This window comes from Kogia breviceps, chromosome 4 (genome assembly GCF_026419965.1).
Source record: "Kogia breviceps isolate mKogBre1 chromosome 4, mKogBre1 haplotype 1, whole genome shotgun sequence".
Classification (NCBI taxonomy): Eukaryota; Metazoa; Chordata; class Mammalia; order Artiodactyla; family Physeteridae; genus Kogia; species Kogia breviceps.
This window is the reverse complement of record NC_081313.1, coordinates 118,009,456-118,024,024: the sequence shown is the minus strand read 5'-3', so window position 1 is coordinate 118,024,024 and position 14,569 is coordinate 118,009,456. Positions and strand designations below refer to the sequence as shown.

General features: G+C 40.2%; 1 protein-coding gene across 1 annotated transcript; it reads right to left on the bottom strand.

Moving 5' to 3' along the window:
• Positions 1-3,187: 3,187 nt before the first annotated feature.
• On the bottom strand, positions 3,188-5,837 carry LOC131754480 (protocadherin beta-2). The gene has a single exon (XM_059060143.2). It carries the CDS (start codon positions 5,689-5,691, stop codon positions 3,298-3,300), a length of 2,394 nt encoding a protein of 797 aa, XP_058916126.1. The 5' UTR covers positions 5,692-5,837; the 3' UTR covers positions 3,188-3,297.
• Positions 5,838-14,569: the final 8,732 nt, after the last annotated feature.

Below are 14,569 nucleotides of genomic sequence, written 5' to 3'. Positions count from 1 at the left end.
TTCTCCTTCTTAGTCAACAGCGCCACCGTGCGTTCGCTCACTGTTTCAAAATCTTGGAGAAGGTGATGTTTGCTGGGCTTTTTTAGATTTTTTTAATCGCTTATTCCCTTTCATCAAACCGAGTTGATGCTACTGTAGGAATTTTTTCTGTTATATGGGTTAAATAAACACAATCAAGGGAGAAGAAATGTGCTCTTATCTAAAAGAAGTGACTGTCCCTGGTAGAGTCGCATTTCCATGATTTTGCGGAAGTGGACGGACACCTGCTAGAGCTACTCACCCCACCTCCTGTAATTATTACAGAAAAAGTTTTACAAGATTTTGCTCAAAGTGATGAAGCTTCGCTTTCCTACTTGTGTTTTTCTTTATTTTCCAAATTTTGTAAAATGTACACGAGTTGCGTTTATAGTCAGAAAAATGCTATGAAAAGACAACCTCAAGCAAGGTGATAAAAAAATTATAATAGATCATGTCAGGGGATATATCCAGAGACCACAAATGCCTAATTCCTTCCACATTTTTGCACTCACTCAAGGAACACAGAGCTTTCTTCTCTTCCTATTTCACAGTAATTCTATGATTACTGGTTTCATCTGTATTAACTCTTTAATCTGCATAACTGTGTTTCACGTGTGGAAACCAATATTTATTGCGTTTGTAGAAGTTAGATGTATTGTGGTAATAAGACAGACTATGTCTATATATCTTATAGAGTTTCTCATCTAATGGGGTGAACAGAATTTAAACAGATGTTTAAACAGTACTATACAGGAAATGTATAATTAGTGCACTGGAAGTATACAATATGGAGACCTAACTTAATGGGGGGGATTCAGAAAGTTTCCCAAAGATGTCCCATTTAATCTGGAATATGAAGGATGAGAAGAAGTTTGCCAGGCTAAAACTAAAATGGGAAGATTCCATATATTAAGAAATGCAAAGGCCCAGGGACAGTAAAGCATAGCTATTCTAGATAATGAAGGTAGGACAGTGTACCCAAAGTTTAGCGTCTCAAGAGTAAGTGGGGGGCTTGGCGCAGTGGTTAAGAATCCACCTACCAATGCAGGAGATACGGGTTCGAGCCCTGGTCCAGAAGATCCCACATGGCGAGGACTAACTAAGCCCGCACTCTGCAATGACGGAAGCCACCACAATGAGAAGCCCGCGCACCACAACGAAGAGCAGCCCCAGCTTGTGGCAACTAGAGAAAGCTGGCGCACAGCAACAAAGACTCAGTGCAGCCAAAAATAAATAAATAGACATTTTTTAAAAAAGAAACATAAATATCACCTATTAAAAAAAAGAGTAAGTGGGAAGAGAAGGCTGGACAGGTAGGCAGGGGCCAAATAATAGGTGGCTGGATTTTATTCTAAGAGTGAAAGGAAGCTGTTGCAAGGTTTTGGGCAGAGCAGTGAAACAGCATAAATATCATGTGTTCAATATAGCTTCTTCACAATTATAAGTAATGTTATATGAAGGACCATTTATTAAATTTACTCTTAATATTAGTGATACTAAAAATAACAAAATTACACTTCTTATTCTTATGTTATCTTATTTGGACATAACTGCAAGCTATTTAAATAGCTGTTATCATTTCCGGGGGAACAGAAATTATATGACTTATCCAAGATCCTACAGGTAATAATTTGGTGGATCAAAGACCTTTGATACCAAGATACTTCTCTGTATGAATGCTAAACTCAAAATGAGACATTTAAATTTTATATTATAATTTTAATAGTATGTTCAAATAAACAAAATAATATAAAAATTTAAAGATAGTCTGAAGAACATCTAAAATTCTGTTTTAATGTGTGGATCAGAAATTGAACTGCAAGAAATAAATAAGAATAAAGAAAGTTAAATGAATCATTTAAGGAATTATGGAAGGAAAATATAAATCATGAAATTGAAAACACAATTTCCCCATGTGGATTCCTTAAGCTAGTGGGCAGGAGAGGAGATTAAAATTAAGCAGAAAAAGAAAAAAGAAAAATATCTTGAAGGAAAGAGACACAAAGCACTGATAACTGCATAATGTTTGAACAACAGTGAAGTTCTGTTAATAACCAAAAATTAAATCAGAGAGCATTTAATTCCAGCAAAATTTGTCCTGTGAGTATTTTAATGTATTTGAGTGTCAGTATATCACAGATGAAATAAAAACATTTCTTTCCTTCAATCAGTCATTTAAAATTTTTATGAAGAACCTAGTCTTGGAGTCATTGTGCTAATCATGCAATAAATGGAGAGCTAATGAGAAACAGGAACTCAAGCACTAAAAAGGAAACAAAAAAGCATTGAAAAATCTAGGAAACTGAAAGGGGGGAAATGAAAGTAGTCAGGGGAAAAAAATAGAATGAGCAAACCAAGATAAATATTTTTTCCATGGGCTTATTTCCAATTGAATCATAAATGCTCCAGATGTTTTTGAAAATGCAATGCCAAATTACATATGAAGTTTCTAAAATTTGGTCATGGACAAAGACATGTACTCTCTCAGATCTTTTGGATTTTAATGAAGTACTCAAAGAATAGATGGTTTTAAATAATTAAAACAGATTTTTAAATGGAGGGATTGAAACAGGTTTTAAAATTTTTAATAAAAAGCATGAATAATTAGCATGTCTGAAAATGACTGGGCATTGCTATTTAACTACATTTTAGAATATTGGTAGTTGATTTATTGAAGACTTTTAATGTGAATGATTTGTAGAATCCAACAGTCAAGGTTTTCACAATCTCTAAAGAATCAAAATTATCAGGTATGAACATTTTAAGGAAGTATATATTTAGAAAAGTGTGAGAGGGTGCTTTGTTATTCATGAATGTACCTATGTTAATGGTTTTAGCCAATGTGAGTTCACAGGAAGAAAGTTAAACTAGCCTAAGAGAATACTCTATACAAACACAAATATTCTGGGTAGGAAAAAAGAATAATCCTATGTACTTATTGCAAACCTTCAAAAATGTAGGACTGCAAAAATTACCTAGAGACTGTGGAAGGTGAATTTTGAAAAAAGTGCTCTAAAAATTAATGACTTCAGAAAATACAAAATATACTTTCACACATTAAATCGAATTAAGTTACAGTGATATTAACAGTAAGAAAAGAAAGAAAATTTGCATTCATTATACCACAGAGCAGCAATCTAGAAACAGCAGTAACATGCACTGAATTGGAATAAGATAGTTACATTTCAAATACAAAGAAAACAACTGCAATGGGCAAGGCAGTAAAAAAGGACTTTCCACAATTTAATGAGACTAGGCATCATAGACCCTTATTAAAATTTAACTGAATTCAAAACTATTCCTGAAACTGGGGTTTGCCTCACTAACCCTCTCCTCATCTTGAGTAAGGAAGTTTGGGATAATCGGCTTGAGGAACTTGAAAGTCCCGGAGCCTCCCGTCAGACACACCTCGTACTGGTAGCTGTGGGACAGGGTCCCCGTGCCGCTGACGTCCACCAGGTGTCCCGGAAAGGGGCCCTCGGGCACCGAGTAGCGACCCACCGAGGCCGCCCCGCCCCTCCTGCACAGCCGCACCGCGACAAACACCAGCACCGAGAAGAGGAAGAGCGACGACACCGACGCCAAGGCGACCACCAGGTAGACGGTGAGCGCGGCGGCCGGAGCCGCGTCCGCCGCTTCCGCTTCCGGCGCCGGCAGGTAGGGCTGCGAGAAGCCGTCCACCAGCAGCACGTGCAGCGTGACGCTGGCCGACAGCGGCGGCTCGCCGTTGTCCTTGACCAGCACCACCAGCCTGTGCTTGGCCGCGTCGCGCTCGCTCAGCAGCCGGGCCGTGCGCACCTCGCCGTTGTGCGCCCACACGCCGAACAGCCCGGGCTCCGTGGCCTTGAGCAGCTGGTACGACAGCCAGGCGTTCTGGCCCGAGTCGCCGTCCACCGCCACCACCTTGGTCACCAGGTAGCCCGCCTCGGCCGCCCTGGGCACCAGCTCGGTGCAGGGCGCCGAGGCGTTCTGCAGCGGGTACAGCACGAAGGGCGCGTTGTCGTTGTCGTCCGTCACGAGCACGCGCACCAGCGCCTGGCTGCTGAGCGCGGGCGAGCCGCGGTCGGCGGCGCCCACGCGGAACTCGAACGCCCGCAGGGCCTCGTAGTCCAGGGACCTCAGGGCGAACAGGTGGCCGTTGTCCGGGTTGATGGACACCAGGGAGGCCAGGGGCACGTGCGCGTCGAGGGGTGGCAGCAGCGAGTAGGTGACCTGGGCGTTGGCGCCCGCGTCTCTGTCTGTGGCGCGGACGCTGCCGATGTGCAGGGCGGGGCTGTTGTTCTCGCGGACGGACAGGGTGTAGGAGGTCTGGGTGAAGGCGGGGGCGTTGTCGTTGACGTCGGACACCAGCACGGTTATGTTGTGCTCGGTTTTCAGTCTCGGTGTCCCCATATCTGTGACGGTGATGGTGATGTTATATTCGGATCTTGTTTCTCGGTCCAGGGCTGTGTTTGTGACTAAACTGTAAAAATTCTGAACAGAAGGTTTAAGAATGAAAGGAAGATCATCTTGGATGGAGCAAACCATCCTTCCATTGTCTCCTGAGTCAGGATCTGAAACGCTGAATACAGCAATTACGGTCTCCTGCAAGTTTTCTGGGATCTCACTGATAAGCGTTGACATGGTCAGTTCCGGCGAGTTGTCATTCAAATCCATCACTTGGACAAACACCACACAACTACCAGAAAGGCCCCCACCATCTGTCGCCTGAATATTTAATGTGTAAGTCTGAATAGATTCAAAATCCAGTTCCTGTGTTAAAAGGAGTTCTCCCGATTTTGCATTTATTCCAAATGTTTTCCGAATATCCTCAGATGCTTGGGAAAGTACATAAGCTATTTCTCCATAGGTTCCAATATCTAAATCTCTGGCAGAGACAATGGCAACCTGGGATCCAATGGGGCTGTTTTCTAGGACATGCACCTCATAGTGCAGCTTTGCAAACTCGGGGGCATTATCATTGATGTCTAAGACTTCAATGCGGATTAGGGCGGTCCCAGACCTGGGTGGAATCCCACCATCCAGCGCTGTGAGGGTTAATCTGATCTCAGGTTGTTCCTCTCTATCCAGTGCTTTGTCCAGCACCAGCTGTGGTAATATTGTGCCGTCGGAACTGTCATGTAATTTAAGATGGAAGTGGGAATTGGGGCTGACTGCATAACTTTGGAGACTGTTGCTTCCTACATCTAAATCCTGGGCGCGCTCTATTAGGAAAGTAGTTCCAGGAGGGATACTTTCTGAAATTTTCAGTATTATTTCTTTGTCTAGGAAAACTGGAGAATGATCATTTATGTCCCTAATCCGTAGCTCAGCCTGGAAAAACTTAAAGGGATTTTCCAGTAACATCTGGAAAGGTAGAACACAGGGCTCTGTAGGGCCACATAGCTCCTCCCGGTCCGGTTTCTCATTTAACAACAAATCCCCGGTCTGCCTATCAAAATGCAAACGCATTTTTTTCCCTTTGGAAATGACCCGGGGGGCCCGAGCAGCTAGATCATCTACCTCCAACCCCAAGTCTTTCAACAGATTGGCCACAAAGGAGCCACTGTCCATTTCCTCGGCCACTGAATAACGCCTAGGCTCAGAACCAGCATGAGCTATGCCCAGCAAAACAAAGAATATCAAGACTTGCCTTTGTTTCAGAAAGCATTTCTTTCTCTCTCCTGCCTCCATCGCTCTCTCGCCTCCCAACAAACTTGACCCAGCTCGGATTCACGTTGTCGCTGATCTGTCTCCCAGTATCACTCAGATACTGGGATAAGTGGAGATGCCTAGGGCCCTGGTTTCCCGGAGCAACTGCCTTAGAAAGCCTTGTCCTGCTTGCTTCTTTAGCAGAGCATCTGGTTAGAGGAGCGCCGACTGGTAGCCTTCTTCCTTCTACTTCTAATGCTGCAGCGCCACCCTGCGTCCTTTCCGAGTTTTTATTTTTTCCAAAACATTAAGGAAATCCCAATCCTTTCTTTCAGACTGATGGCAATCTAAATGGAATATTTTCAAGTAGTGTCTCTCAATGTACCGAAGTAACAATAATTCCATATTATCTAGAATCAAGTCCCTAATAACTTTTAAAAATTATCCTTCCATTATCCTCCCCCAGTTTTCTTCAACTTAAATAATAATTCATATTCACTCTTGAATTCCTTTTACAAATGCACTTTTCTTAACCACTTGACATAAGGAATGTCTTAGAAAATTTGTTTTTAAACCAAGTTTCATGATTGTATTGGTGTTACATCTGTTTATTCTAAAACAGTCCCCTGTATTTATTGATACTGAATTTTTTGAAGCGTCCAGATCAGTTGTCTTATAGGTAAACAAAAGATAAAAATAGCTAAGGCATTGGTACTTGTTGACTATAAATTAGCAATTAGCTATGCTTCAGAAGAAAAGAAAGCACTACTGAAGATAGAGCAATAAAACAACAACTATAGCATTATTCAGAAAGGGGGTGTTTCCTCTACTTTTTACCCAGAGCCCCAAAAGCAAGAATTCCAAGGGTAATAGTTGTCTCCACATACTATCTTGTTTTTAGCTTCAAAGAACCTAATTTAATTGGAGATAAGGTGATGTTAAAGAGATGTATCTCCCATCTCTCTGTCTTGCATTAGGTTGGCAGACTATGGGGATTTTTTTTTTTTTTTTTACATTCAATGGAAAGAAAATTCTGGAAGGAAGGACCAAGGCATTTTCTTTTTATTCCAGAGTTCTGAGATAATCCTTAAAGAGGTGAAGTCTTCTTCTGGAAGTACTGTAGGATGAGCCGGTAAGTGTCAACATCACCAATTTTATGGAATTGTCATCCAACATCTTTTACATGCAGAAAGGTATTTCTGAAACTATTTCCTATGTAAATTGCCTGAATGTTTGCCATGTAGCCATGAAGTTGCCTGGTACTTTTCTTGCAGTGGATGTTTATAATGCACATATATGAGTGTTATTTAAAATGTGTGGTGAGTACGCACCAGAGATTGGAGAATTCAGTGAGACTGGAAAATTCAGTGAGCCTGGAGAATTCTGTGAACAGCTCCTTAATATACTGAGATTAAATCTTCAGCAGGCTTTGACAACCTGCATGCATCTGCATGCATTGAGAGCATGCATCTCAAAGGTTGTCACTGATTGTCATGATCTGGACCTTAGGAGGTCTGAGACTAGTGTTGATACCTACCATTCTCTTCTGTGAGAGTTAAACTTACCATAGGTTGTTCTTCATCCAGTGATTTTCCCCCAAGAATGTGCAAATTACTTACCCCACTATTGCATTGCATATTATTGTGAAATTAAACTCCCTGTTTGGTTTCCAATGGTGGAAAATTCAACCAAATCTCATGCACATCCCCATGCACATTCTGAAACATTCACAAGAATTTTTCAAAGGGGCAACATCTCAGATTCATAGATTTTTCTCAGAAAAACAAAAAAGTTTACAGGTAATACTTGGAAATGTATAGTTTCTATAGGTCTGGCTTCCTATTCGGGAGGAAAGGCTCTTCTGTGGGTGTATCTAAAATATTCTTTGATCTCTTAATAGTTTAGATCCACTCACAGAAGAGCCTTTACTCACGAATCTTTGGTCAGTTTGGAAACCACCTTGCTCAGGTCTGTCTGCTCGCTGCTACGCAGACACTCCCCTTTCCGCTGCGAGGCCAGATCTCCAGGAACTGGCTATAAAAAGCAGCCTTCCTTTTCCTGGACTGCTTACGCTACGCCTAGGAAGAAAAGGAAAACTCACCACTTGCCTTTTTCTGCCAGATTTTCTCTCACTTTCCAGCATAGCCTCTTTGACTGCGTTGTCTTTAATGAAAGAAGCCTTCGGAAGTCTTCCAGTAGGGATAACATCAACATATATCTAGTTCCCATTTGTTTGAAAAAAGGTCTGAAATCTCAGCTTGCTGCCGACGTTTTCCAAGGCGCGTCAACCCACAGCCCTTCTCAGTTTTGTCTTTTCTAAAATGGAGTCTGTGGCAAGCGCCTGGCTCCACCTCCATTTTTAGCCTGCAGCGCCGCCAGGCGTCTGAACTGAAAACCTGGTTTGTACAGCGCTTTTCCCTCAGAAACTGTCAAAAAAAAAAAAAAAAAAATCTGTTCGTGTCACGTGGTCTAGTGGCACAGTTCTTACCCCCTGATAGTTTAAATTACTTTTCCGACTTTTAGTTTAGCTAATTACAATTTTTAATTAGTATACGGCTTTATTATCAGTCACCTGTACAATTTCTTTTGAGAGTAACTTGAATTTGATTTCTTCCATTTTGGACAGGCCAGTCGTTTGGCTGTACATTCACTGAGTTTTTAAATTCATCGGCAGGTGTTTATTACACAGATTAACTTCAGGCACTGTGAAAGGCATTAGGGATATTAAATGGAGTAAAGCCTGGTACTTACACGGCAAGAGGTTACAGCTTAGAAGTAAAGTAAAGCGATAATTACTGTAGTGAGTAACAAGTGCTAAGACAGATTTGCACAGGCACTCTGAAGTACTCAAAAGGAATATTTAAGTAAGAACAGAAATGGGGTATCAGGAAAGATTCTCAGAGGAGGTGAGGTTTGAGCTAAGTTGAATTTTATGGTACCAACTTAAAAAGAAACCCACTGAAATAGTTTTCTACTGCAGATAAAGTAGATAAAGTATTTCTGATTTTACAGGAAAGAAGATTTACTCAGATGATGGGAACATCATAGCTTACTTGGGATACAGTCTTTTACTCAGTCAACATCACAGAGTTCTGTGTGACGTGTTGTGGGGTGACAACTAACTAAAAGACTAGGGCTGGGCCCTTTTTTCCTATTTGAGTTTGCTCATCTATCTAATACTCAACTTAAAGGAGAGTCCTAAGCATGAGTATGTGCGTGTATAAGTGGCTTGTTCTGTTAACAATATCTTTAGGAGATATTTTTGAGTGGTGATTAAGAGCCTAGACTTTTATGTCAGAAAGACTCATATCCAAGTACTGGCTCTGCTACATCGTATATGTTAAGTTAGGAAAATTCTTTACTCTCTCCAGACTTCAGTTTCCTCATCTGAAGAAAAAAAAAAAAAAACGGATGTAAGGATGGTATCTACTTCATGAATTTGTAAGAATTAAGTGAAACAATGCTTATGAAATAGTCAGCCTAGTGTTTGGAACATCATAATGTTTCATAAGTGCTAGCTATTTTAAGTGGTGATACAATGAAAACAAGGAACTTATCTACATAGTTCGGTTTACTCCTACCAACAAATGTAAGTCTTAATGACTCCCTTGTGTACTGTTGGTGGGAATGTAAATTGGTACAGCCACTGTGGAAAAGAGTATGGAAGTTCCTCCAAAAATTAAAAATAGAACTATCATATGATCCAGCAATTCCACTTATGGGTATATATCTGAAGGAAATGAAATCACTATCTCGAAGAAATATTTGCACCCCTATGTTCATTGTAGCATTATTCACAATAGCCAAGACATGGAAAAAACCTAAGTGTCTATCATGTTAGTTTCAGGTGTACAGCAAAGTGATCCAGATATAGATATATATATTATTTTTCAGATTCATTTTCATTATAGGTTATTACAAGACATTGAATATAGCTCCCTGTGCTATATAGTAAATCCTTGTTGTTTATCTGTTTTATATATAATATTGTATATCTGTTAATCCAAACTCCTATTTTATCTCCTCCCCCTTCCCCTTGAGTAAGCATAATTTTGTTTTCTGTCTGAGTCTGTTTCTAATTTGTAAACAAGTTTATTTGTATTATTTCTTATATTCCATATATAAGCGATACCAGATATTTGTCTTTCTTGGTCTGACTTACTTCACTTCCTATGATAATCTCGAAGTCCATCCATGTTGCTGCAAATGGCATTATTTAATTCTTTTACATGGCTGAGTAACATTATTTTTGTATATGTACACCACATCTTCTTTATCCATTCATCTGTTGATGGACATTTCCATCGTTTCCATGTTTTGGCTATTGTGAATAGTGCTGCTATGAACGTAGGGGTGCATATATCTCTTTGAGTTATAGTTTTGTCTGGATATATGGCCAGGATTGGGATTGCTGGATCATGTGGTACTCTATTTGTAGTTTTTATAGGAATCTCCATGCTGTTCTCCATAGTGGCTGCACCAATTTACATTCCTACGAACAGTGTAGGAGGGTTGCCTTTTCTCCACACTGTCTCCAGTATTTGTCATTTGTAGACTTTTTAATGATGGCCATTCTGACTGGTGTGAGGAGGTACCTTATTATAGTTTTGATTTGCATTTCTCTAATAATTAGCGATGTTGAGCATCTTTTCATGTGTCTGTTGGGCATCTGGATGTCTTCTTTGGAGAAATGTCTATTTGGGTCTTCTATCCATTTTTTGATTGGGTTGTTTGTTTTTTGTTTGTATGTTTGTTTGTTTTTTGGTATTAAGTGTATGAGCTGTTTGGATATTTTAGAAATTAAGCCCTTGTTGGTCGCATGGTTTGTAAATATTTTCTCCCATGCTGTAGGTTGTCTTTTTGTTTTGTTGATGGTTTCCTTTGCTGAGCAAAAGCTAATAAGGTTGATTAGGTCCCATTTGTTTAATTTTTCTTCTATTTCTTTTGCCTTGGGAGACTTATCTAAGAAAATATTGCTATAATTTATATCAGAGAATCATTTACCTATGTTCTCTTCTAGGAATTTTATGGTGTCGTGTCTTATATTTAAGTCTTTAAGCCATTTTGAGTTTATTTTTGTGTATGGTGGGAGGGAGTACTCTAACTTCATTAATTTACATGTGGCTGTCCAGAGTTCCCAACACCACTTGAGAAGAGACTGTCTTTTCTCCAATGTATATTCTTCTCTCCCTCGTCAAAGATTAACCGACTGTCAGCGTGTGGATTTATTTCCAGGCTGCTTATCCTTTCCCATTGATCTGTATGTCTGTTTTTGTGTCTATATCACACTGTGGTTTTTAAAATACCATTTTTTAAATTTTGGGCTGCACATGGGCAAGGGCAAGGGGTCTGGTGTGTGTGTGTGTGTGTGTGTGTGTGTGTGTGTGTGTGTGTGTGTGTGTTTTCCACTCATTTTTTTCAGAGCTTGGGACTGCTAAGGTCTTTTCTTTTGTTAAGGCCGTGCTGTGCGGCATTGGGGATCTTAGTTCCCTGACCAGGGATCGAACCTATGCCCCCTATATTGGTAGCACAGAATCTTAAACAGTGAACCGCAAGGGAAGACCCCACACTGTATTTTTTTGTAATTTATTTTATTGAAGCATAGTTGAGTTATGATGTTGTGATGATTTCTGATATACAGCAGACTGATTCAGTTTTACATATATACAGATACTTTTTCATATTTATTTCCATTACTATTTATCATAGGATATTGTATATAGTTAAATGTGCTATACAGTAGGACCTCCTTCTTAATCCAGTCTCTGTATAATAGTTTACATCTGCTAATCCCAAACTCCCAATCCATCCCTCTCCTAGTCCCTCTCCTTCTTGGCAACCACAGGTCTGTTCTCTATGACTCTGAGCCTGTTTCTGTTTGCATATGAGTTCGTTTTTGTCATATGTCAGATTCCACATGTAAGTGATACCATAGGGTATTTGTCTCTTTCTTTTTGACGTCCTTCACATAGTATTGGGAAGTGGTACTGGGAAGATGTTTTACGTAAGATGTTATGGAAAAACGACAACTAACTTTTTGGCCAAGCCAGTAGATACTCTCTTGATCCATCCATGTTGCTGCAGATGGCATTATTTCATTCTCTTTTATGGCTGAGCAATACTCCATTGTATACATGTACCACATCTTGATCCATTCATCTGTCAATGGACATTTAGGTTGTTCCCATGTCTTGGCTTGTGAATAGTGCTGCTGTGAACATAGGGATGCATGTATCTCTTTGAATGATAGTTTTGTCTGGATATGCCAAGGAATAGGATTGCTGGATCATAATGTAACTCTTTTTGTACTTTTTAGGGGACCCTGCTTACTGTTTACGCTAGTGGCTACACCCATATACATTCGCACCAGTACTGTAGGAAGGTTCCCTTTTCTCACACCCTCTCCAGCATTTGTTTTTTGTAGGCTTTTTTTTGTTTTTGTAGTGATGGCCATTCTGACTGGCATGAGGTGGTACCACTTTGTAGTTTTGATTTGCATTTCTCTAATAATCAGCAATGCTGAGCATTTTTCATGTGTCCATTGGCCATCTGGATGTCTTCTTTGAATAAATCTCTATTTAAGTCTTCTGCCCATTTTTGGATTGGTTGTTTGGTTTGTTTGTTGGTTTGAATTGAGTTGTATGAGCTGTTTGTATATTTTAGAAGTTAAACCCGTGTTGGTCGCATCATGTGAAAACATTTTCTTTCATTCTGTAGGCTTTTTGTTTTGTTTTGTTGATGCTTTCCTTTGCTGTGGAAGAGCTTATAAGGTTGATTAGTCCTGTTTGTTTATTTATGCTTTTAATTCTTTTTTGTTGGCCAGCTGATCTAAACAAACACTGCTAGGATTTTTGTCAGAGGATGGTTTGCCTATGATTTCTTCTAGGTGTTTTATGGTGTCATGTCTTTATATTTAAGTCTTTAAGCCATTTTGAGTTTATTTTTGTGCATGGTGGGAGGGAGTGTTCTAACTTCATTGATTTACATGGGGCTGTTTATCTTTCCCTATACCACTGGCTGAAGAGACGGTCTTTTCTTCATTGTTTATACTTGCTCCTTCATCAAAGATTAATTGACCGTCGGTATGTGGATTTTTTTTCTGGTTTCCATATTGGGGTCTATTAATCTATATGTCTGTTATTGTGCCAATACCACACTGTGGTGTTTTTTTAAAAATTTATTTTATTGAAGTATATTTGATATACAATGTTGTGTTAATTTTCTGCTCTTCAGCACAGTATTCAGAATTACTATAAAAAGATTCTTTTTCATATTCCTTTCTCTTACAGTGTATCACAGGAGGTTGTTTATAGCTGCCTGTGGTAAACAGAAGCACCTAGTTGTTTATCCATTCTCTATGTAATAGTTTATATCTGCTAAGCCCAGACTCCCAATCCATCCCTCCCCTGCCCTTCTCCTTCTTGGCAACCACTGGTCTGTTCTTTATGTCTCTGAGTCTGTGCAGATGAGTTCTTTTGTGTCATATTTCAGATTCCACATGTAAGTGATACCATATGGTATATGTCTTTCTCTTTCCGACTTCCTTCACTTAGTTTCGGGAAGTGGTAGTGGGAAGATGTTTTCCGTACCATGTTATGGAAAGACTAGAATGAACTTTTTGGCCGAGCCAATGTGATAATCTCTTGGTCCATCTGTGTTGCTGCAAATGGCATTATTTCATCCTTTTTAAATGGCTGATTAGTACTCCATTATACATGTATATATATATACCATATCGTCTTGATCCCTTCATCTCTTTTTCTTAACATATTTATTGGAGTATAACTGTTTTACAATGGTGTGTTAGTTTCTGCTTTACAACAAAGTGAAAGTTATACATATGTTCCCATATCTCTTCCCTCTTGTGTCTCCCTCCCTCCCACCCTCCCTATCCCACCCCTCTAGGTGGTCACAAAGCACAGAAGTGATCTCCCTGTGCTATGCAGCAGCTTCCCACTAGCTAATTTACATTTGGTAGTGTGTATATGTCCCTGCCACTCTCTCACTTCGTCACAGCTTACCCTTCCCCCTCCCCATATCCTCAAATCCACACTCTAGTAGGTCTGTGTTTTATTCCTATCCTACTCCTAGTCCCTTCATGACATTTTTCCCTTATATTCCATATATATGTGTTAGCATACAGTATTTGTTTCTCCCCTTCTGACTGACTTCACTCTGTATGACAGACTCCAGGTCCATCCACCTCATTACAAATAACTCAGTTTCATTTCTTTTTATTGCCGAGTAATATTCCATTCTATATATGAGCCACATCTTCTTTATCCATTCATCTCTTGATGGACACTTAGGCTGCTTCCATGTCCTGGCTATCGTAAATAGAGCTGCAATGAACATTTTGGTACATGACTCTTTTTTTTTTTTTTTTTTTTTTTGCGGTTTGCGGGCCTCTCACTGTTGTGGCCTCTCCCGTTGCAGAGCACAGGCTCCGGACGCGCAGGCTCAGCGGCCATGGCTCACGGGCCCAGCCGCTCCGCGGCACGTGGGATCCTCCCGGACCAGGGCACGAACCCGTGTCTCCTGCATCGGCAGGCGGACTCTCAACCACTGCGCCACCAGGGAAGCCCACATGACTCTTTTTGAATTATGATTTTCTCAGGGTATATGCCCAGTAGTGGGAATGCAGGGTCGTATGGTAGTTCTATTTGTAATTTTTTAAGGAACCTCCATACTGTTCTCCACAGTGGCTGTATCAATTTACATTCCCACCAGCAGTGCAAGAGTGTTCCCTTTTCTCCACACCCTCTCCAGCATTTATTGTTTCTAGAGTTTTTGATGATGGCCAATCTGACCGGTGTGAGATGATATCTCATTGTAGATTTGATTTGCATTTCTCTAATGAGTAATGACGTTGAGCATTCTTTCATGTGTTTGTTGGCAATCTGTATATCTTCTTTGCAGA